The 24,337-nt window shown below is 46.7% G+C and overlaps 2 protein-coding genes across 2 annotated transcripts in view; both read right to left on the bottom strand.

Annotated features, from left to right (window-relative positions):
- KCNK9 (potassium two pore domain channel subfamily K member 9) overlaps positions 1 to 22,964 on the bottom strand; it is a 106,051-nt gene extending 83,087 nt beyond the window's left edge. The window contains exon 1 of the mRNA XM_080582121.1: positions 17,649 to 22,964. Coding sequence (XP_080438247.1) covers positions 17,649 to 18,210 — 562 coding nt within the window. The 5' untranslated portion in view covers positions 18,211 to 22,964. The remainder of the gene's footprint in view (positions 1 to 17,648) is intronic.
- TRAPPC9 (trafficking protein particle complex subunit 9) overlaps positions 1 to 24,337 on the bottom strand; it is a 556,529-nt gene that overhangs the window by 18,109 nt on the left and 514,083 nt on the right. The gene's annotated exons all lie outside the window — the stretch shown is intronic.

Consider the following 24,337-nt stretch of genomic DNA (forward strand, 5'->3'; position numbering starts at 1 on the left):
GTTCCAGTGGACTGGTATCTTTTAACTAACACATTTCATCCACAGGCCTCCAACCAACTCTAAAGGAAAGGCTTTTCTGATCTCAAAATCCATGTACTGCCTTTCAGCTGTATATATAGAGCAAGTCCATGTTGGCACATGTGCTCCACCACTTTGCCCCCTGCTAAGACAGGTATTTGGGATTAGTAAGTGGACCGAGTCATTAATTCATTCTCCCTGCTCCCCACCTCGCTTTTTTATTTGTTTTAACTCCAAAAAAGGATGAAACTGGAAATTTTCCTAACTACCTGAGTGCCCAGCTCTGAGCTTGCTGGGGCTCTTCCTAGGGTGCGCTGAGGTTAATAAAGTTTGCACAGTGACACGAAGATTGGAGGACGGTTTGCAGCTGAATAGGGATCTCTGTTCAAGCAATGGTTGATCCTTCATTAGATCAGCCCACGGGTGAAATGAAAGTGTGGTAACATTAGTGAACACCCTAGTAGAAGCAAAGAAAAGACTGCAGACCCACAGATGAGTCACGAAATCTGTCTGTTCCCCTGCTCTAATTACATTGCTCATCCACGAAAAGCCTCTTTTGGAGCCATTAGGTCAGAATCTGTTCTCCCCCAGCTGTAAATCCCTCATAACCGAGTGAAGTCAATCGATTCATATTGGTGTAAGCAAAACCAAGCACCGTGCACCCGCACAGCCTTTGATCTTTCTGTCTCTCTCTGAGCACAAGCTCGCAGAACGCCATTAAAGAGACAGGAAACCCCGGCCCCCAGGTCTCGCTCACGCTGCAGGCACTCCGAGAAGCAAGGCTGACACCAAGCACTGCAGTTGGGAGGTGAAGGAGAAGCCAGAGGAGAGACAAAAGCCTTCAGCCTCCCCTTGAAGATGAAAGGCTGTGGACATCCCAAAGGGCCTACGGACGCTTGTAAAAGGGTTGGAGCATGTCACATCAAAAGGTTATATATTTTAAAAAAAAGTCTTTCTACCTACCTATATAAGTATATTCAAATTTCGGGTAATTCTACTATTCTAAACAGAAAAAGAAATAGTGAAACACAGCTCCTGTGGGCTCTCCAGCAGTCTCAGTCACCATGCTCACGCATGAGTGATGTCCCTCCGGGGGCTGTACTGGGACCCTGTACTATTTAACTGTACTATTTAACATCTTTGTCAGTAACACGGACAGTGGGATTGAGTGCATCCTTGTTAAAGTTTGCCGATGATATGCTGGAGGGGAGGGATGCCATCCATAGGGACCTTGACAGGCTTGAGAGGTAGGCCTGGGTGAACAACAAGGCCACATGCAAGGCCTTGCAGACGTGTTGGGGCAATCCCAAGCGCAAACACAGGCTGGGCGGAGAACAGATTGAGAGCAGCCCTGAGGAGAAGGGCCTGGGGGTACTGGTGGATGAAAACTGAACGTGAGCTGGCAATGTGCACTTGAGGCCTGGAAATGCAATCATATTCTGGCTGCATCAAAAGCAGTGTGGCCAGCAAGGTGAGCGAGGTGATTGTCCCTCTCCACTCTCCTATTGTGAGACCCAACCTGGAGCCCTGCATTCAGCTCTGGGGCCCCCACCACAATAAGGACATGGAAGTATTAGAGGGAGTCCAGAGGAGGGCCACAAAGATAGTCAAGGGCATGGAGCACCTCTCCTATGAGGACAGGCTGAGGGAGTTGGGGTTGCTCAGCCTGGAAAAGAGAAAGCTCTGGGGAGATCTTACAGCGGCCTTTCAGTACCTAAAGCAGGCCTACAGAAAAGCTGGGGAGGGACTCTTTGTCAGGGATAGGACAAGGAGTAATGGCTTTAAACTAAAAGAGGGGAGATTTAATTTAGTGTTTGGAGGAAATTCTTCACTCAGAGAGGGTGGTGAGGCACTGGCACAGGCTGCCCAGAGAAGCTGTGGATGCCCCATCCCTGGAGGTGTTCAAGGCCAGGCTGGATGGGGCTTTGGGCAACCTGGGCTGGTGGGAGGTGTCCCTGCCCACTGCAGGGGGCTGGAATTAGATGATCTTTAAAGTCCCATCCAATCCAAATCATTCTGTGATGCTAAGCACACCTTTTCTAGTATACAGAACTAAAATGCTAGGATACTGCAGACCAACAAAGCCAGACATTTCTGTTTCAGGAAATCACGTGAATGAATGGTCCAAGCAATGGTCCATTTTGTCCTAACAGACGTTTTCAGCTTCTTCCTCTTCTTCAAAGTCTCTACCAATGTGCTGTGCAGGAAAACGTGCCAGCTTCTCCTTGGCAAAGAGCTCTGCACTGTGAATGGAAGCAGAAGTCACCAAAGGACATAGGATGTTCCCCCAATATTATGTACATTAGGCAAGCAACCAAAGAATGGTCCTGGGTCATAAGAGCACGATTTCTTCCTTTCAAATCTAACATCACATCTACTGAAACTGTTAATGACATGGTCTTCCGATTGGGAAGATCATTAACCACCTGCTTAGTCCACAGTCCTTGCTCTTACTTCCTAGATCAAAAGGGGCATCAGGTTCTCAAAGAGAAGAGGGAACGCCTTCAGCAGCCAAGAGTAGCTTGGCTTGAACAAATTCGATAGGGAAGCCTGCAAGAATAGCTTGAATATTACTGGGTGTGTTGGAAGATGTGAAGAGTAAAAGGAGAAGGTGATGAGACATAGACTGGAAAGCATAAGGACATTCCTCTGTCTAGGACACTCTCCAAGCAGAAGCACAACTGAATAATATAAAGCTTTCAGAATGCAGAAAGCTAAAAGGCTGTCCCCGTCTTGGACGTCCTGAAACTAATATTTGTTCTTGAAAAGTCATTTTTTCAGTCAATGGAGATGACTCAGGAAACGAGAGCTTTTGAGGAGTTGTTTCTAATAACATTGAAACAGCCATGAATATGTATCCATTTTGGATATATATTTACACTTGTTCTGTTCAGTTAATGTTCTTTCAGGGGAGAAAGGGGAAAACCTGTTACAAACATCAATCTCTGTCAGGCCTCCTGCCCAAGACCCTGCATTTAATATAGCAGCTCTAAGTTCTGAAATGAGGTCCCCTGGGTTATACATTTTCCACAGCTCTGAAATCTGTGTAGTGTGATGGAGACAACGACAGAGATATCTGTAATGGCTAATAAGGAACTGTATTGATTTTGTTGGTTATATGATGTTTATTTACTTTCTTAAGCCCTGTTTGAGAACATTTTCTATTTTTTTTCAGGCTGCTGCAACATTTTCCATTTGCTACAGGAGCTAATATTGACGCTGCATTGTGTGTGTGTGAATTTGTTGGATGAGTAGGAGGGGATACTTCCTTCAAAATACAGGCTCTCAAGACCAGATTCTGAACACGTTCATCTCTGTTTAAAGCCAATAACTCCACTGAAACAACCTGGTTCCACAGGATTTACAAAGAGCAACTGTGATCAGAATCTGTCCCAGTCTGTCAGGACCCACCATTTTTGTCTGTTGGGAAAGACGTAGGTGGTCTCTCCCACTCCCTGTTGATGGAAGGGGGTGGGAACACAATACCACATGGGAATAAAAAAGCAGCTTTATGGTGAACTGATACATGAACAGGAATTAACAAGGTGGTGGGAAGGGAATGAATCAGCCAGTCCCGGTGAAGACAAAGAAAATTTTCAGACACTGGATCTCACCCACTCAGCCACAGCACCTTTTCTTGGTCCCTGTGATATCTCATCTCTTCCTCTCATAAAAACATACTACGGCAGTATCAAGAAAACCTATAAAAATGACACTTCCAGAAGCAAATCAATTGGTTCTACACTCAACCGGTGATGTTACAGTCAGTCCATGCATGCCAAGCCAGTCCCAGACCTCCAGAATCATTTGTGTGGAAATGAAGCCTGTGCCAATACCGAAGTCTAGAAATTATGGAACCCAACCAACGTTTGGGCATCTGCACTTCCAGGTTTAGGGATAAATTCACCCAAGCCATGGAACATGATGAACTATATGGTCGTGATTCTGGGATTATTTCAAGAACAGCATGTATCTATCTAACTATTACAGTATAAAGACCCAAACTTAAGGCCATGGAAGGGAAAGCAAGTTGTGAAATACTTAAAAAAAAATAATGGAAGCTTCTACAAAGGCTTAGAGGGTTCTTCTGGAAAAAAAGTACATTTGGGCTTAAAATCTGTGTAGTAAATTATCTGTTCTCCCCTTGGTACAGGCAAGTAATTCCTCTCACTTTAATGGACAATTTTATGGCTGCTAATAACATTTGTAGCTAAGATAATGACAAGGATAATCAAATCCCATGCTTGAGGGCATAAACTGATTGCTGCGGGGGTTAGCAACGAAATCGCCATCGCCATATATTGCACAGGTGTATTATGGGATAGGTTTCTTTCCTCCAAAGTAGAAACGCATTGGTGTCTGCCAAGATAACAGATTGGATGATTGTCTGTGTTATGGAAATTGCTGGTTTGTATGCATGGGATCTAGGGAAAGAGGAGAAACCTCTTTGTTTCAACATGACAATTTGTAACCCAAAACGCAAAATGAGCAGGAGCTGCAAGATGCATTTTGATGCATGTTCTAGCAAAACAGTTCTCTTAAAGACAAGTTCAGCCTTGACTGCAATGAAGCCCACTGCCAGATAGCAAATGTTGCTGTGCATTTAGCGTGGTACTCAGCAACACCCATAGAGTATACAAGCCCAGCAGCTGAGGACTAGAAGGAACCTCATTCAACTATTTGACTTCTTTCAGGATGCTTAGACCTCAGTCCATCATTTGGGGGTTGTTCAAATTATCACTAGCTCCTGTATAGCAGTTATCAGCTTCCCACTCCTAGAACACATGGCTTGGAGGGACTTCAACAGGTAACCTAGTTCATTCAGCGGAGAGGAAGGCTGAAGTACACCAAGCCCACGCCTGCTGGACAGCTAACCTCTTCAGATAAATATCCGACCACTGGCACGTGGGAGGCTCCCTGCAGATGATGTGACAGCTGTTTTCACTGCTGGCAGTGAGTCTACATCTGCCATGCTGTACTGCAAACACTGTGGGAAGATATGTGGAGAAACTTATCGCTGTCCTCTTTACAACAACAATATAAATATTTGAAGGCTGTCACTGTTCCTCCCTTCATTTTCCAGACTAAACAATCTCTATTCATTTCACACTGAAGACAGGCCATTCTCTTAGCATTTTGGTTGCTTCCCCTCCTGACACTGATTTTTCTGTCCCTTTCTCAAAACTCTGCACCCAAAACTGGACCCAATTTTCAAGCTGATGCCATGCCAATTCTAACAAAACAGAATAGCTGCTTCTGTGACTTGCATCCAACACATGCCTGATTTGGACATCTCACACCAAAGACCTGTATTTAGAATACAATCCACTTTATCACCGTGTTCTGGTTGCAGTACATGCATCTAGTCAGTTCACATCATTTTTCTCTGGGTGCATTTGATTCTTCCTTCTGCAGTGTAATACTTTGCACTTGTCTTTATTGAATTTCATCATATTGATTTCAGACCATCTCTCCAATTCATCAAAATCATTTTGTATTCTGCTCCTGCCCTCCCGAGTGCTAGCCACCCCTCTCACAGTTAATAATACGTGTACTCTCTGTTCTCTCAGCCAAGCCATTAATGGGAAAACTGAATAGTACCAACCACCAGACAGACCCTCGTAAGACCATACATGTTATGGCCATCCAATCTGACAAAAAACTACTAATAATTATTGTAGATTTTTTTTTATTCCTGTTGTGAAATTATCCAGTGGCAGATTTAGCAAAGGCCAACCAGGCTTGTGTTTTCTGCCCTATTTACCCACACCTGCGCAGAGTGTGCTCTTGTCAGACATGGGATAAGTGCTGCCACACTGCAACCTCTAGTCCACAGTGTGTATGCTTCCAGACCTTGCACCCCCCTGTACTAATTCAGTCCAGCCCATGTTTTTCTACTGTACTTATGAGAACTCAATGTTATTATAGTGCTATTATAATGTTATTTTTATATATATATGCAATAAAAGTCAAGATCTACTGCACTCCCATTATCAACTAAACCAGCTACACTATTGAAAAACAAACAAACAAGGAAACAAACAAAACCAATTCAGATAACTTTGACATGAGTTACTCAAGAAAAATCTGTGCTGGTTCCAGCTTGTCCCTTGTTATCCCCTAGGTACTTTCACACTGATTGTTTACCGGCTTGGTCAAATATCTTTCTGAGTATCAAATTTAGGTTGACTGAGCATTAACTCCCCATGTTGTCTCCTGTCCCTTTTTTAGAGATAGGCAGTGTGTTTGCTTTTCCCTGCAACAGCCACCGGTAGAACTGTTCAAACAGCAGCCATAAAAAAACTGGTGACAGAGCTGACAGTGAGCAGTTGCTGCTAAGAGAAGAGAGGTTGATTCTTATCCAGATATTCAGCTGGAGACAAAATTGTAGGATGCGCCAATAATCCCCTAGGGAAGCAGGAACCTTTAGCAAAAAAAGGACAGGATAAACTTACATAGATCCCAAGCAAGATCTGAGACAAACTTCAAACAGCCTGTGTGCGTACAGAACCAGAGAAAATCAGGCAGGAGGAGACTAGTCCATGCTTTGCCGCGAGGTAGGACAGCATGCATAGGTCATTCTTGACAGATGCTTGTCTATCCTGTTCTTCAGGACCTAGCAAAAAAGAGCCCACACCCTCCCCAGGCAATGTATTTCAGTGTTTCACTAGTATCACTGCTAAAAAGATTTTCCCTCTGTAGCTAATCTAACTCTTCCTTGATGCTGTTTAATAGCTTTTTCTTATTCACTGTACCAAACTCAAGCTCTTCAGGAACAGGCTGTGGCTTTGGTCAGATCTGAAAAGCCCAGGCTGGATTCTTTCCAAAGAGATCACGGAAATATTTTTTAACTGCTTAGCACCCGACCTGCAAGCCAGGTTTCAACTAGTCATCCAAATCAGGACCACAAATGTTTGAGAGCCGGCAACTTTCCTCGTGATACCTATTGCTAAATACTCAGAGCCAAGCTTGCATGCCATGCTTCTATCTCTTCGGTATCACCAGCCTTTACTGTGGTTCATCTTGAGGAAAGAAAAAAACTGTTGAAATAAAAATACATAAATAAATAAATAAGCCAGAACATACTCATCTTCCTAGCTTTGGAAGCAGCAATATAGAGGTACACCACCGTCAAACCCACGATTAAAAACTCAACACCAAATACCAAAGTGCCAGCAGCTGGCCTGCCTACGTTGTAAGGGCACTGACATCAAGCTTCATGCAGCAGAAGCGATGCAGGAAGACTGCGAGGCTTTGTGGAAAATTATCTCTGGTGCCAGTCCAACAGTTAAAGCAGAGCCGAATGCAGCCCATACAGATTAGGTTATCGCTTAATAGGATAGGACTGGTACAAAGGCTTCTAAATGAAAATATAATTGGGGGTGGATATTTGGGAAGAAAACAAAAATAAAGCCATGCTGAATCATATCAAGTGCTTCTCAAGTGTTAAAACAAACCACTTGGATGTGCAGTACATTCATGAACTGACTTGTAACACTGCTAATTTGCTTCTGTTGGCCTACATGAGTAGGTATCAGCTTATGTTGTTTCCTCTGACTGGCAGAGTGCACTCATTAAGGCAAACACATTGCTACTAAAGCCCTAATTGTTTTGAAAAGTGCCCTTTAAATAACAGGCCTTTTACTACTAGGCAGGATGTGTTTTAAGAGCAAATCATGAGCTTAAGCCTTTGCTGCCAAAAGACTGGATGCTCATTTATTTGTTTGTCAGGCAAAAATACCAAAAAATAATGCGAAACCCGACTGCACCAGTACAGACTGAACAGCTATCATCTGTGGGGCATTGAGCAACCTGGTCTGGTGGGACATGTGCCTGCCCACGGCAGCAGGGGTGGAATTAGATGGTCTTTAAGATCTTTTCCAACGCAAACCATTCTGTGATTCCATGATCTACATCCTCGTCTTGGGATATTCATTGCCACATGAAGTAGCAAAGGTGGTGAGAAACTCTGAAGGAGAGAGCTTGAGAAGATCACTGATTCTTAATATGTCAGTTAGAAGGTCAACTGAAGAATTCAGTTAAATCTTTGGGATTTCCAGGTGCTTCCAATGATCAAGATCTAGTGTCACTGTTTTAACTATCAGTTGACTAGAATTAGTTTTATCTCATTTCTAACACACCTAAGTAATATTGCAGAAAAGACTGCAAAGATAGGTCATATTTGGTGTCCAGCAGCAAACCAGCAATAGATCAGGCACTTTTATGGAGGACATGGGGGAGTTATGGTGTGTAAATGCCTTACAAAGCTCAGACAGCCTCTCAATCCCCAAACACTGGTTGCCAGACTTCCATTTTTGCTGTTTTTCTCTTTAGGAGTCTAAGGCAATTCAGATTTTTTGACAGCCTCGTACATGTAACAATTCTGAATAATACTGAACAGGCATCCCTCTGCTGTTTCTAGTCCTCAGCAGAAAACACTAGATGCTTTATCATGAAAGGTACTCTTCTACAACTCCTAGTCTACCTCTGGAAACCCCCAAAAATTAACAAAGAACAGAACTGTGGAGGAGCGCTGAGACTTTTAGTCGCCTCTGCAGGTACAAGGTGCAAGATTATAATCAATCACCTTTATTACATCAAGAGTTTTAAAACATTTCTGATGCAGTGCCTTATACAATATAGCTGGGACACAGAGGCTTATAGAGAGGGCTCCTTGTGCTTCCTGCTGCTCAGTTCATATTATCGCAGGTCCCCTCACTTCCGGAACAGAGCCAATGTAAGTACGAAACTCCAGATTTTTAAAAATTATTGCTGCCAGTAGCTCTGTTTTCACTGAGTGGAGCCAGACCTGTTTCACCATATAGTCCAGACTATTAACAGCTAACAGCAACTGCTCATTAGTTCAAGTAATAGAGGCCTAGACCTCTGAAACAGGAGTATTTGACACCTTCTCCTACTGTGTCTGGTCCTGAAAAGATCCAGATGGGTGCGGGATGTAGGAAAGTGAAAACTCAAAACTCCAGGTGGTCACAGGTGTGTTACAACAGTTAATGTCTGATACAGTTCCCATAGCAATGGCCCGTGGTGGTTTAAACATAGGAGCAGGACATCCTCTCTACAGGACATCAAAAGAAAAGGTGGTGGAAGAAATAAAATATTCCATCTGCACTCAAATGTCTCCATAATGAGTTAATGGTAGCATACATCAGGAACTGCTGACAGTGCCAATTGCCATGGGAGCAGATCCCTTTTATTCCTACCTTTCCTTCAGCACATCAAGAATATCCCTAAATTGGGAGACTACGAATGTTTGCTTGCAGCTGATCTCCTGCACTACACAATTAGAGAGCTGCTGTAGGTCTCATTCATCAGCCCGTGTCCTAAAGCTCTCTGAAATTTTCCTGTTGGAGATGGCTCAAACAGTTAGCAAAGGGAGTGACCCCCTTGTGTGACAGCAGAGCAAGGAGACAATCAACTTCCCATCAGATACCTTTTAACCCCACTATTTGCCTGCTTTTCTCTGAAGCTCTTCTTTCTTGCTGGTGCAGGGAATTGAAAGGACAAGACAGCCTATTCCCTCCTAAGCGTCCTAACAAGTAACAAATACACGAGTCCTTAATAGAGATATGTCTTTCACTGACATGCCTGAATCATTTCTGTAATGAAAGCAGGTAAAAAGGATACTGAACCCCTTAACCAACTGACTCAACTGATTACTGCATAAGCCTCTTGTAGCAATTGGCCAGACATTAAAAAAAGGTCAGTTAACTCCTAAAAAAAAATTCAAAAAATGGAAAGATTTTCCCCCTGAAACAGTAAAGAAGTAGGCATTGCACTTTCAAAAAGAAACAAAAACAAAAGCAAAAACGAAAAGTCTCAGTGGATCAGAAGAGGTTGTTAATGTCAGGCAGCAATGAAAGAAAACAAAGTTAAAAAAAGTAAACCAACACCATCAAAACAAATAAAAAGAATAAAATCCATGAACATTCTTCCTTGAGATTTCTATTTCTTGAAAGTTAAGGTAAAGGTATTCAGGAGGTGTACGGCTGAGCCTTCCACTTTCAGTTAAATAAACTAAAAATCAGTAGAAATGTCAAATTCAGCACTCCACAAAATGTTTGCTTCATTATTAAAAGAAAAATCTGAAAATTGTTATTACAGATATTTGGGGGGAAATGGTTTCCTACAGAATACAGCTCCCTGCACTGTAGAATTGATGTCTTATAATGGCCTGATACAAATCTACTCTGAGTCCAAATAGTCTCTCCATTATTTACAGCAGACTTTGGATCAGGCCTTAATTTCCGTGTTGATTTTTGTTTGTTTGTTTTTCCTAAACTCCCTAATCCATAGATTCCCTTATCTGACTTTAAACAAAGAAACTGCCACAGGTGCATTTTCAACATCAACATTAGCTGGAAGGAGTCAAGCCACAGACACCTAGTAGGACGTAGGTAACCCGCTGGAAGGCCACTATCCATACCTTTTAGCTTAGAGTCAGTGGATCCCATGGATGCATTCAGAGAAGGCAACAGTTTAAAATTAATTTGCACTACACCACGTATGCACATACGCATCTACATATACGAAATTTCTGAAGTAGTCCATGGCTTTATTCAAAAACATCCCCAAACCAAAAGGAGATGACCATGCCCGCCACACGCAGCAAACATCTGTTGCAAGCCCGCAGTAAGCTGTAGTTCAACTCAGAAGCAGCAAGGTCTCTTACTGATTAGTTCTGCATCATCAGCAAGTGTCCTTGCTAGCATCTGTTACAGGGGAGGGGGATATTTCATGCAGCCGTTATCCGAATCCCGTCAAGGATTGTCAGGAAAAATGCAAAGGCACCAGGTACCTAAAAAGTCTAAAAGGTCTTTGGCAAATAATTACCCAGAACTGTAAATGTTCCTTTACATAGTAAAGCTCCAGGTTCTGCTTTTATTGCACGTCAGAAGACCTGAGCTGCAGGAGTTTGCTAATATCACCTGGAATTCATTATGGAGCTGTGCCTTTGGTTCATCTTCACTGTTTAATCTGGCTATAAAGTAATGCCATGTGGTCTGAAAGAGAGAAGTGAGCTGCTAGGCAATTAGAAATAGTTCTCAACCTGAATCTTCAGAAAGTCATTTTATCTTCTTTTCTCTAAATTGAGGATAATTTTTACACAGAGGTGTTGTGAAGATGAATCACCTAATGTCAGAACAGCATTCTGAATATAAAGTGCTGTGTAACTCCAGCTCGAACCCATGAGCATCATTTTCAGCATTCATGAAGGAATGTGCTCCAGCACCAAAGGAACTAAGCACCTCAGTTCAGGCTGCATTCAAGAGAAGATGACAGCATTCTGGTCCTTGCTTTGAGCCAGACCAACAGGGTCTGCCCCAAAACACATGTTGTGGAAAAGGGAAGCTTTCCATTAATCTGTTGTCCCATAGATTAAGCCTCATAGTTCTGATGCTGCTGCCAGAGAAAGCAAAGGGATTCCACTTCTTTTTAGTGAAGCAGGCTCAAGCCCAAAGCTAGCGGATAAATTTCTTCCCTTATTCTTCATCTAGAACACCTCCTCTCCCTCCCAATTTGGCCCTGAAAATTTCTGCTTGCCATCCTGAATCAGGGGGGATCATTTCCTTCTTCAGCTAATTTCTATCCCTAAAGACTCACTGACATCTCTAACTTACCGCCTTGTCAGGGTGCAAACAAAGATGTTTCTATGCTGACACCTGCAAAGGCACATAAACGATTTTACCGCATAGAAAAATAATCAATAAGCAAAGAATATATAGTGGAGAAAATGAAATGTAAAAGATCTCCGTTTTTCCTTTTCCAGAAAAAAACAACCAGTGTAGGAACTACAAGAGTTTGAGATGTGGAAAAAGAAAACTGTAGAACATACGGCTGATAAAGACTTCAAGAGGTCAGCCAGTCCATCTTCCACCCCAAAGGCAAAAGCAGCTATAAGTTAACCATTCCTGACAGATGTTTGTCTAAACTCTTTTCAAAACCCTCCAATGATGGAGATGCCACAGCCTCCTTAGGCAATCTCTTCCAGCACACACCTACCCTGACAGCTGGAAAGAGTTTGCTAGTGCCTAATCTAAATCTCACTTGCTTCAGTTCAAGAAAGAAGTGAAGAATAATAGTCAGCAAGAAAAGAAAGGGCACAAAATATTAAAAAATAAAAAAATAAATAAAAAAAACAATACCAATTTCTCAACCCAGGTTATGCTAAGGACATCTGCTGACACCATCAGCCGTCAGAGTGGCTAGAGGTTTCTCGATGCTTCCCCATAACTGTTTTCAGACTATTACTAGGCATTCGCCCTGCCAGTAAGCCATACAGCTGGAAGTTGCACTTCAGCATCAGTCTGAGCTGTACTTTTGCCTTTCTTATCAGTGATTTTTAAAAAGCTTTTTTTAATGTGCCTCTGGCAGGAATGCGAGGTATCACTGCAAAACCGGTTTTCAAGAACTCAGGAACTGTTTCTGTGAGCAAGCAAGCAAAGAAGCCATACCAAGTCCCCTCTGTCTTAGCACAGCATTATTTGGATATTATTTTTTGTTTTGTTTTCTTTTGTTAATTCTCCACGAGACAAATCATATAGTATGAAAATAAAATGCAGGATATGTTAAATATTCAGGGAGCAAACTCTACATAAACTTCATCTTCATGTGGCTCACAGAAGCTGACCTCCTCTTTGTCCAGGAGATGCCACAAGCAGATATTACAAGTTCTGATCATCCAGTAATCTCCACTGAAATTTCAGGTGGTGTGAATCAGAATAGATCCGTTGCTTCTGTGGATCTACAAGCCCTCGTATCACCAGAAAATCTTGCTCTCTACTTTCACCTGAGCTTATTAATAATAAAGTGGCTTTAATCTACTCTGTCTTGGTTGTTTTCTGGTTTGGTTTGTGGTTTTTTGTTTGTTTGTTTGTCTGTTTTCAATGAGGTATGACCTTCATGGCCCCAGCAACTCACAAGTGCAGCAGTTAACTGAACGAAATATTGGTCTCTTTGTTCTCTTTCTCCTTCTATGTCTTGTTGTCTTCCTTTCTTTTCTTTCTTTCCACTGCAAGTTGTCCATCTGACATGATTCCCTACTCACAGCTTTCCAATGGACTGCTTTTAAATATTGCCATCTATCAAAAACCAAAAGCAGACTCAAACCACAAGAGGCTGGCCTTAAAGAAGGAGCAGGACTGACAAAACAATTCACATGTAACATCGTATCTTTTTCTAACCCAAATTAGAAACATCGCAACACTATCAGCTTGGCAAGCATTTTATACCCATTTTACAGAAGGGTAAAGTGGTGCAGAGAAAGGATAAGGAGACAAAATAACTATTCTGATCTGGATTTAAGCATGTGCGTGCTTAGTTCATTAACGCACGTTCAAATTCGCTGTGAGGCCACCATCTGCCAAAAGTAAGCCATCCCCTTCTCTGGATATAAACAGCTCCTGAATCTTTAGATATCAGTAGCCAAACAGCTGTCAGTAGGTGCTTTCTCCATTCATCATTACAGACGTTGCACCACGTTCTCCAAAAATCTTTTGTCTCTGTTCACCAGGATACTTCATTCACTGCTTACAGTAGGTTTGAGACTGAAAACAAAGGCCTAAAAGCTAGAAAAAGAGACTAGCAATTCACAGCACACACACTGTTTCAATTTTGTACTCCTTACAGTCACTTCCTAGGAAAAAAAAATAAATAAATAAAAATCCTCAATCTGTTTGTTGTTTCAGTTCATTTTAGGGTGACATAAACAGCTTTCAGTTCTTTACATTCTACACAAGCCTCCAGAAATATTCAGTGTTTACTAGAGCTCAGTGGTGTTAAATCAAGTATGACTATCACCCTTTAAGGCCTAAATGATAGAGCGATAGCCATACCAACAACACATTTTGACAGTGTCGACACCTGCTAACACAGAAGCAGTTTAGCCACTCCTATAAACCTGTAGAAAAGGGCACCAAAACTTAGTAGGAACCCTAGGAGCTACTTTTTATTTTCAAAAGTTGGTGTTTTCATTCATCGTAGCCAGCCTCTTGATACTCAGTGGCATATTCTGCAGTGTTTCTCAGAAAAGACAAATAGCTGGATGGAGAACTGGATTAAATCACTCTCTGTCATCGTTTTGGCTGTGTAACTGTAAATGGATAGGAAATTATACTAGCTAACTCTGAAGTGAGAACGATCCCGAAATAAACTCAGCAACTGGCAACAGCCAAGAACAGCCTATTAGTTCGTTCTGATCACCTAAAAACTTTCACAGGATTCAAGCAGGACCCAAACTTCATGAAAGCGTGATATTTCCCTTCTGCTAGTGGATTTTAAGAGCAGAGCCATAAAAATGTGTAGCACCTGCAGTTCTTTCAAAAAAATATGACAAAAAAAAAAAAAAAAGAAAAAACAGCATTGCACCTGGGGAGTAGGAAAAAAAAATGTTGCCACAGGTGGAAAATAAATAAATAAATAGATAGATAAATAAATAAGTAAATAAATAATGGTTCCATTTACTCAATCAGCCCTGGCTTCTTTGTTTAGCAGTCGGACTGACAAGCGAGCAACAACCTCCCGCCCTCTACCCCAGGCGAAACGCTGAAGGTTCGAGGAAACGTGAGAGTTGGCCAACGCTCAGTGCTTCGCCTCGCGCGGGAGGCTTTCAGCTTTCTGTAGCCAACCCAACCTGGCCTTCAGCGCCCGGATCCCACCCGAACGAAGCCTCTCTCTGCGGAGGCTGCCCGCTGGGGAGGCCGGGGAGGAGGCGTGGAGGCTGCCGGAGCTGTCCCTTCAGCACCACGTCCCGCCGGGAGGATGAAGAGCCCGGAGGATGAAGAGCCCGAAGGATGAAGAGCCCGGAGGAAGAAGAGATCGATCATATGTGGGCCATAGTCCATGGCCCACGAGAACCTTCCCGCATTAAATTAAAGCCGCCGGAGTTTCACGCAGCACGGTGAGGAGGGAATCACTTCAGGCACGTTGCAATATCAAGGAGAGCAATTAGGTTAGACATAAATTAGTCTGCTATCATATGCATATCGCTAGACTTTGTGGTCCACTGATTCCTCTTGCACTCCTCCGAGGAGAAGTTCGTGGAGACAGATTTACCACTCTGGAATAGGCGACAGAGGGTTTTATTCGCTCTGTTTTAAAAATCACCCTGAGATGGTTATTTAGAGGCACTTTTACAAGAGCACTTACTGCCTACAGCACGCTCACTAATGCATACACGGCATGTGCTTCTCGAAGTGTGTCTGGAAAGATTCAGAGGGAGAAGGAAATGTATGTGAGAGCACACACACAGTTAGATTAAAAATAAGAACCACCAAAAAAAAAAAAAAAGATTAAGATGAACATTTAAGATCACTGTCCAGGGCAAGAAACAGAGAAGAAATCTTTTCTTATTTTCCTGAGAACTTTAAGACAAAAAGTCATGCTTTTCTCTTGTGAACCATTTTTTTTTAGGATAAATTAAAAAATAAAGAAATACCATCCATGCTCACTTTTGCAGACTACCCGTAGATCAGATAACATCCTGAAGCTACTTCAGCACTGAAGAAATACACAAAACAGAAAAAAGTTTGGCAAGATACTGATAGTAACTATTAATAAACTTTTGCTAGAGGGATCACGTATCCTCCTGGAGCAGAGCTTCCCCAATGAACAATTGTCAAAGAATGTCCTTCAGCACCATACTTTATTATCCCTTTCCCTTCCTGTGGTTCCCCATTGCTATACATGCTTTAAATTTACACAATTCTGACACCCCAAAGCACCTCAGCCTACAGAAACATACACTACTATCCTCTGCACGCTGATGGGCTCCAAGCTTCCTAAATGAATCTAAGCTCTTTGCATGAGAAAATGCTACAGCCTCCCAAGCAAGTTGTACTTGTTTCCAGGTAAAATACAGTCAAACCAGCAAAATACTGTAAAAACAGCCTTTTCTACCTGTCACCAACTGAGCTTAAGAACACAGAAAGTATTGCAGCCACCACTCAGGCAGGAGTATGGGGCACCGTGAGTATACAGGCATGTGCGTGGAAGCCCTGTTGTAAAGCAGAAGGGCACGATAGTCTAGTGTTCATTTAGCCCAAATAAATGACAAGACACAGATCGAGGAAGAGAGAATCTGTAAGCAAAGGAGGAGAGTTCGGACACCGTAATGAACAGAAGCAAATCGAAGTCATCTGCTAAAGTTACATTCTACTTTATATTCTATAGCCTACTTACATATGTTTATTTATGTATGTATATAATAACAGAAAAGGAGATTGCCGCTTAAAATCTAATCTTTGAAAGGGCAAATAGGCTTCATGCTGTCAAATAGTCTTTCGAATGGACACGTTAATGCACCAGCTACAACATAGTCAAATACAAATGTAAGTAAACACAGCTCAAAGGACAGCGGACGGCGTACGCTGCTGAAAACTGCCACTATCTTCAGGTGGCAATGTGGTAATTGGTTGTAACAAGCCCTAACTGGTAAAAAAAAAGATCAAGTCTTCATGTATTAGCACGAGAGCTAGTTCTTTCGTGTTCGATACAACACACTGCCAAGCAGCCTCCGAGCTAGAGAGGTCTTTTCAGATCTCCCCAGATATTAGAGGGGAACATCTAGAAGTGCAGAGAGAAGGACGAGTCAACAGCCTCAGCAAATCCACCCTACTGAAAGCAAAACAAGGAAGAACACCACCTGCTAACCAAGCCAAAGCCCGAGCCGCAGCAGTTTTGCGTGCACACGGCAGCCTCTAGTTACCGTGGTATTTATTCTTATGGCAGGGAAGCAAACTTTATGCGAAATGCTCCGTTTGAGCTGAACGAAGCAGAGAAGTACGAAATGACAGCCTGTGGCTGCGTCCGCTGACGGTCCCTCTGCTGTCCTGGGGAATGGCATGCCCGGGGAGCTAGGCAACACCGGCACGACAGCGGGCATTGTTCTGCCTGCTGGACTGTATGCCCACAAAGAGGAGATGCACTCTGTGACCTGTTGACACATCAGACGCTCCAGCTGCAAAGAAAACTTCGGGAACACGTTGGGAGGCCCAGCGACAGGACCGCAGCTGTGGGAACCCCACCACAGCCCTCGCCGATGCCAAGACAAAGTTTGGGAAAGCTGGGCTGCGCTCAGCCACGGCTGCAAACAGGGGGTTCCAGGCTGAGCCCGTTCACACACCCTCCTCATTTTGTCCTCATCCAGCTGCCTTTTACCCAAGTTTTCCCCGTGTCTCTGAAGTGCAGGTGCACACACAGCTCCCAGGAAAAGCATGGCAACAGGGCCTCGCTCCTCCTGCAGGGAACCCCCCAAGAGGTGCCATCCCGCCCCTTCCCCACCTCCTCCTCACCACCCGAGCCACAGGACGGTGGTAGCCACTTGGTAGCCCCCAGTCCCCCACCAGCACAGCCCCACTCCTCTCCAGTCCCACCCAGGGGACAACAGGAATGTGTCTCCAGGGGAAAGAGATGCGGGACACCTCCGAGTCCAACAAGTTGCCCGCGGAGAGCCACGAATTACATAACACGGGAGGGAAGCCAAAAAACTCATCCAGCACTTAACACTTCGCATGCCACAGCCCCCTTGCCCCTCTCCCTTTCTTCCAAGCCGGGAGGGGGGGGGGGGCTTTTGTCCCGACCCCAAAGGGCCTCCCCAAAACGAAGCCACTCACCGATGGTCGTGATGACCGTGATGGCAAAGTAGAAGGAGCCGGCGAATTTCCACTGGACGCCGGCCCGGTGCGGCTCAGACTGCATGATCACCAACTCCAGCTGCCGGTAGTCCTCGCTGGTGATGTTGTACTTTCCTTTGAGCCGGATCTCCTCGGCTTTGAGTTTCTCCTCCTCCCGCATCTCGTTGTCGGACTCCAGCGCGTCGAAGACGGCGGCCCCGACCAGCAGGTAGGTGAACGTGCAGATGATGAGGGACAGGGTCCGCACGTTCTGCCGCTTCATGGCCGCCAGCAAGGGGCGAGTGAGGGGACCATGTCCCCCCCTGGCCGCCCGGGGATCCGACAGGCCGCAGCAGCCGCAGCAGCAGCAGCAGCCGGGGGACAGCTGCCGGGGGAGGCGGCGGCGCCCACCGCCACCGCTGCTGGGGGGCAGCTTGTGCTCGGGCTCCTGGCCGGAGGAGAGGCACAGGAGGCTGCTGGAGCGCCGGGACCAGGTGCCTTGGAGCCGGGAAACTCTGCGCAGGACCTGCCCAAACCAAGCCGTCCCAGTGCGCAGGGCCATCCAGGGCAACCCCCCCCCCCCCACCCCGCTCCTCCCCAGCACCGAGGCCAGGGGTTAGGGGGGGGCCCCCGCCGAGAGAAGGAAGGAGGGAGCCGGGACGGGGTCCTGCGGTGCCTTGAGGGTCCCCCCCCTCCGCCAAATTGCCCCGGGGAGGGTCCCCCTCAGCCCGGGCAGAGCTCGGCGGGGAGGCTGGGGCCGGCCCCGTCCCAAGTTTCTTCGGGGATGGAGGGGCCGAGGAGCGGGTGGGCTCCGGGGGCTGCTTGAGGAGGAAGGCGGGAGGGGGGGGGGGGGGGGGGAATCTCCGGCCGGGCGGCTCGGGACGGGCTGGGGGCGCTTTTATTCCTTCGGCCGCCGTGCGAGGCGGGCGGCGGGGAGCCGGCTTGCTGCAGGTGTCCGCGGTGCGGAGTCCGGGGAGGCGAAAAAAGAAGCGGCGGCGGCGGCGGTGGTAGCGGTGGTAGCGGTGGTGGTGGTATCAGGCGACGGGCGGGGAGTTGGGGGCAGCATCCCCGGCGGGAGGCGGGGGCGGCGGGGAGCCAGCGCCCCGCAGGAGCCGAGCCGAGCCGAGCCGAGCGGGAGGAGCGGCCCCGGAGCCGCCCCGGGCGGGCGGGGAGAGAGAGAAGAGGCCGGGAGGGCGGCGGGGAGGCGGCCGCCGCTGGAGCACCTGCCCGGGCTGGGACGGAGCCTTGCTCCCACCCCCCGGGAGCAGACACACACACACACACAAAATAAATAAAAATAAAGATGTGGGAGAAAAATAATAATAATAATAATAAAAAAAAAAGGCTACTTTCGCGGCTGCTCCCCCTGGGCTGGTTTATTTAGGATGGGTTTTAGAACAAAGCCGTTAAGAAAAAGAGCAAGCGTCCTCCTCCTCCTCCTCCTCCTTCTCCCAAGCTCTTGACATCATCTCGGGGAAAATGAAGCCCGCGCCCCTCTGCCATCGCCCGCGCGCGTGTGTGTGTGTGTGCTCGGCGTGTGTGTGTGTGTGTGTGTGTGAGCGTGTGTGAGTGTGAGCGTGCCCGTGTGTGTGTGTGTGTGAGTGTGCCCGGGTGTGTGTCCGTGGCCGCCCCGCCGCCGGCTCGGGAGGCGGGAGCTCGCCCCGGCCCGCCGCGGGGAGCGGCTTAACCCCGTCGGCGCCGCCCTGTCAGGGAGAGGCCGCGGGGCTCCCCCGCCGCCGTTCGCTGCCCGCCTCCCCCCGGCATGGCCACGCCTTGGCCGCCACAAGCGGGGACGGGCGGTGGTGGCCGTGGTGATGGTGGTGGGGAGGTGACGGCCGGGACGGGCGGGCCGCCCCTCACGCCGGCCGTGCTCCGCGCCTCACGGCTATGGGCGCTGCAGCAGCTGTGGGGACACAGCCCCACAGGCACGCCGCAGCCCCGACCGCCACGGCTATACACACAGCCCCAGACGCTTACAGCCCCAAATAGCTCAGCTGCACACGCACAGCCTCAGGCACCGCAGTAATACACAGCCCCGAAGACACACGGCCCCAAACACCACAGCCCCAAACACCGCAGCTACACACGCATAGTGCCAGACACCACAGCGATACGCACAGCCCTGAATGCCACAGCTCCAGGCACCACAGCTACGCGCACACAGCCCTGAATACCACAGTCCCAAATAACACAGCCCCAGGCACCACAGCAATAACACACACAGCCCCAAATACCAAAACCTCGAACACCACAGCCCCAAATACCACAGCTACACACACAAAGCCCCAAACACCACAGCCCCAAAATACCGCAGTTACACAGTCCCAAATACCACAGCCCCAAATACCACAGCCACATATGCACATCCCCAGACACCACAGCTACACACAGACGGCCCCAGGCACCACAGCTACAATCACACAACCCCAAACACCACGGCCCCAAACAGCACAGCCCCAAACACCACAGCTGCACATGCACGGTCCCAAACTCTACAACCCTAAATATCAGACACACAGCCCCAGGCACCTCAGCCCCAGACACCCCAGCCACACGCACAGCCCCGAATACCACAGCCCCAAACACCACAGCCCCAGGCACCACAGCCACATATGCACAGCCCCAAACACCGAAGCTACACACACACAGCCCCAAAACACCCCGGCCCCAAACACCCCAGCAGGCCTCCAGGCAGGGCGCCTCCTGGCAGCCTGCCCAGCTCCTCTCCCCCATGTCACCATCAGCTTTCCAGCAGTAGGTGCCACCAGGGGAAGCCTAGGGCCGCTTCTGTATATGCTTCAAGACAAGGCTGTCCTTCTGGTGTCACTTTGCCCATGGTGACTGTAGGCCCCTAGATGGTAACTTCTGCCCTCCAGCTGGGATTTGCAGTCTTAGCCAATAAAGGCTGAGTTGCTCCTGACTGCTTTCGAGTATCATTTTAGGTCTTTCTGAAATCCTGGGACACCTGGGCTTGTTACTTATCCTCCCTCCCTTAAAGCATCTCTGTCTCGGTCCTAACTACGCGTTCTTTAAGGGCTTTGGGAACCTTTCCTTTAGCGTGCAACGGGAACCCAGTGCTTTGAAAATGGATCAAATCTGCATGCTGAGAAGTCAGTCTCTGAGACAGAAGCCCTCTAAAAGGAGCACCTCAGGCTGAGCAGCCAAAACAGGTCACAGAGCCCTTCGTGAAACCATTGGACACAGTGAGGAGTGAGGGATTCATTTTGTTAATTCAGCAAACGAAATTTTCATCCTCCAGGGCAAAGCCTGGATCGCGTCACCTGAGCATTACCAAAATCATTACAAGCGCCATGCAGAGTGGGAAGGTCTCACCTGATGAAAGACGCTTGTGCTAACGGCAACAGAGGGAAGGAGAAAAGAGGAAATATCTGCTTTCGATCAACTCCTTCTTAAAAATAGAAGTCTGATTACCGTTGCCCATTTCTGATTCCCCAAGGGAGAGCAGGAGAAGAAGAAGGATCTATAAATAGTTTGCAACACAGAGAATCCTATAGCAAAGTCGCTGGGAAAGATCAATAGCATGATTCAAGGAGGGCTCCAAATTACATCTCAGGGGATGGAGGTGCTGAATGGAATTGATAAATGAGTTGCAAATGCTGTGTGTGTTGTGTGTATCTAATTAACGGAGGGTGACTGGGATCAATAGCAACGAAGGAGCTGGTCTAAAAATAGCACTCATGAAGGGATTGCAACCTGCGGGCAACAGCTTGGATGGAAATGTCCCCCAGAGTAATTAACCTTTAGCTGGGAAATGGTGACTAGAGGGGGGCTGAGGTGGAGCCTGTGGGCAGCTGGGAAGGGACGAGGTCTCCGGGAGGCTTTGGGTCACAGAGCAGCGTGACAGTCATGGAGGGTACAGGCACAGCCACGGGGTTGCAGCCTTCCTCCTCTTGGGCTGCAGGGTCAAGCTGCAGATTGGCGTAGTGCGTAGTGGAGAAATATCCGAGTATTAGCATTTTGGTGGGGTTGTGGAGCAGGAAATATTTGTAGCTCTGTGTACTTGCAAACATTTCAGCTCTGCTTAGAGAGAAGTCGCAGTCACATCTATTTACATCTACAACAATTTAGGATTTTCTCCTTGTTTTCTGACCTTGTTGCTGAGAAAATATCCAACCTCTCTGAGGACCAGCCCCCGGCACTGCTCATCCGGCCTCCCCAAGCAAAACTCCGCATTTGAACCACGGTGCAAATACCATCCAAAGTGTCCCTCAAGCATTCCGTCTGCAGCGGAGCAGTCAGGCAAACTTCAGGGAGAAGGAGTGACGTTGGACAGGATGATCGATGGCTCAGCTCGCGGGCTCTGCTGGAGTGCCAAGCGGAGCTGGCATCGCCCGAGTGAGAGGCAGACACATACACCCTGGAACAGAAAGTTCACTGTCAGCCTGAGTGCGGGACTGGGACCCAGGGGTGTGCAGCATGGCTGAAAGAAAAGGAAGCCGTAAAGATGAAGAATCTAGAAAATATCTCTTGGCAAAGCTGGCATGGAAAGGATTAGAGCGATGAGGGATGAGCGAAGAGCTTTTCTCTCTGTAATATAAATGGAGGTGGCTAAAAAATCCCAGCCAAAATTTTTCTTTGTAAGGAAAAAAAAAAAATCTTTGTGGAGAACTGCCTGACTGGGGATGTGGCCAGTTGTAACACAACTACTGAAGGAGAAAGACCTGATTATTCACCAAAAGGATGCCTAACTCAAAGTGGCAACATGTATCTTAGCTCCTCTCAGACTAGTCTGACTTGAGGGAGAACAAACAGGTTGGAAGACAGCCCCGAGCTATGCAGTGGTTGCACTGGCTGCTGTGAGCTCTGCTAACCCAATGTTTCACCTACTCCCTTGAGAAGAAGCTAGCGGGTATGAGAAGTCTCCCACCTTCAAGGTAAGATGGTGTGGGTGCTGTGGTGTTAGAGCTGCTCTCCTCTTTCACCTTGAGTTTGCTCTGCAGCGAAGGCAAGAGCAAGCTGCAAGGGAACTCGCATCGGAGTTGCTTTTTGTGGACTTTTTGTGGACTGCTCTCCAGTTTCTACTGTTGACCTGTGAGAGATGCTGAGACAGGGAGAGATCTAGTGGCTCCCTCTGCAAGAACGGGCTGAGAGCTGCCAATCCACGAGCCATCTTCCACTTGAACCACTGGAATCACAACAAACCAGATATGAGGGAAAAAAAAAAAAAAAAAAAAAAAAACCCCGAACCAGAAAAATGACTGAAAAACATGATCAAAACTGAAGGAAAAAAAAATAAAAAATAAAAAAAATAAAAAAGAAAGAGCTAACCTATTTATTTTGCTCCACAGGTTGTCAAGAAGTTATTTTCTTTCTCTTGAAATGGCGGCACGAAGATGGTCAGAACAGTGGTTCTCCTTCAGGGCCAGGGCTCATTTAGCCCAGGAGTCTCTCTCCCACAGTGACACGTAGGGAGGAATGAAAACAGAACAAGTATATGTGATTCTTTTTCACCTCCTTCAATGCTCTCCCAACCTCAAGGCTATTTTGATTCAGGAGATTTTTGGAGCCTCACTTAGCTGCTCAGTTTAGTGACCCATAATGGATCTTTCTTCCAAGCACTTGTTCTTTCTTTTCCTGAATCCAGCTAAAATTTTTGCATGCTCAGCATCCGCTGAGAAGGAGTTTGACAGCTCTGTCATTCAGACTGGGAAGAGCATTTGCTTTTGTTTGTTCAAACCAGCCTTCCTTCAATGGTCCCCAGCCCCTGTGCTGCAACAGAGTCTACTATACAATTTCTCCATGCCACTTACAGCTTGGTAGAGGTTTTGAAGTTCAAGCGAGGTAGCCCCAATTTAGCCACCATCCCCATGCAAGGGTGTAACATGACAGCTCTTTGTAGCTTCTCCACCTGTCTGCCATGGCAAGATGTTCTGTGCCTTATTCTTTGCCTGCAAGCAAGCAAGGCAGAGGTGTAGCCCTGTTTCACCCCAGAAAGTGTCTCTTGCCCTGCGGGGGATTTCTTTAAATTACTGCCATACAGGTACTGGAGGAGGCATTGTCCTCTACAGCTCTGCATGCCCTAAGGAAGCTTAGATAATCAGGCAGGAGATACACATCAACACCTGATGGGTGCTGAAATTTGCTGTGAATGTTCTTTTGAGTGGCAATAGGCAGTTATTCGTGGAAGGTGGGCACACACAAGGAGGGGTTGTTGTCACACATTTTACCTGAGAGGAGGGCTTCAGACCTGTAGCAAATCCAACATCCATGCAGGGTGGGGATGCGTAAGGAAAACTTTGCAATTTCAGCGATGAAGAATAGCTCACCAGAGGTCCCCCATCAAAATTCTTCCCTGCAAGTTTAAGAAACTAGTTCAGGAAATGCTCCAACCGTGAGAGCGGCTGTCCTTCACAGTGCAGCTGCAGCACCGAGGTAAACATTGCGATTTTAAGAACTGGGAAGTGGCTCAGTTTAAAAATGCGATGCTTGCCTCAAAGCCTATCATAGCCAGAATCTTTCTATCTGGCGGCCTTTGGATCAGGTTATTATCAGGAATGCAGGGATTATCGTGGCAAATATTAGAGGCTGGATTGTAAGAGCCATGCTTCCTTTTACCCTCACAAGCTCTCCTCTGGTTCGTTGCTTGCACCAGCTGCGTGCGTTTGCACAGTCACTGAAGTGTTCATGGACCATGGACTTATTTGGCTGACTGCAGGAGGAAGCCGAGC

The sequence above is a fragment of the Anser brachyrhynchus genome (genome assembly GCF_964034855.1).
Source record: "Anser brachyrhynchus genome assembly, chromosome: 2".
Lineage (NCBI taxonomy): Eukaryota > Metazoa > Chordata > Aves > Anseriformes > Anatidae > Anser > Anser brachyrhynchus.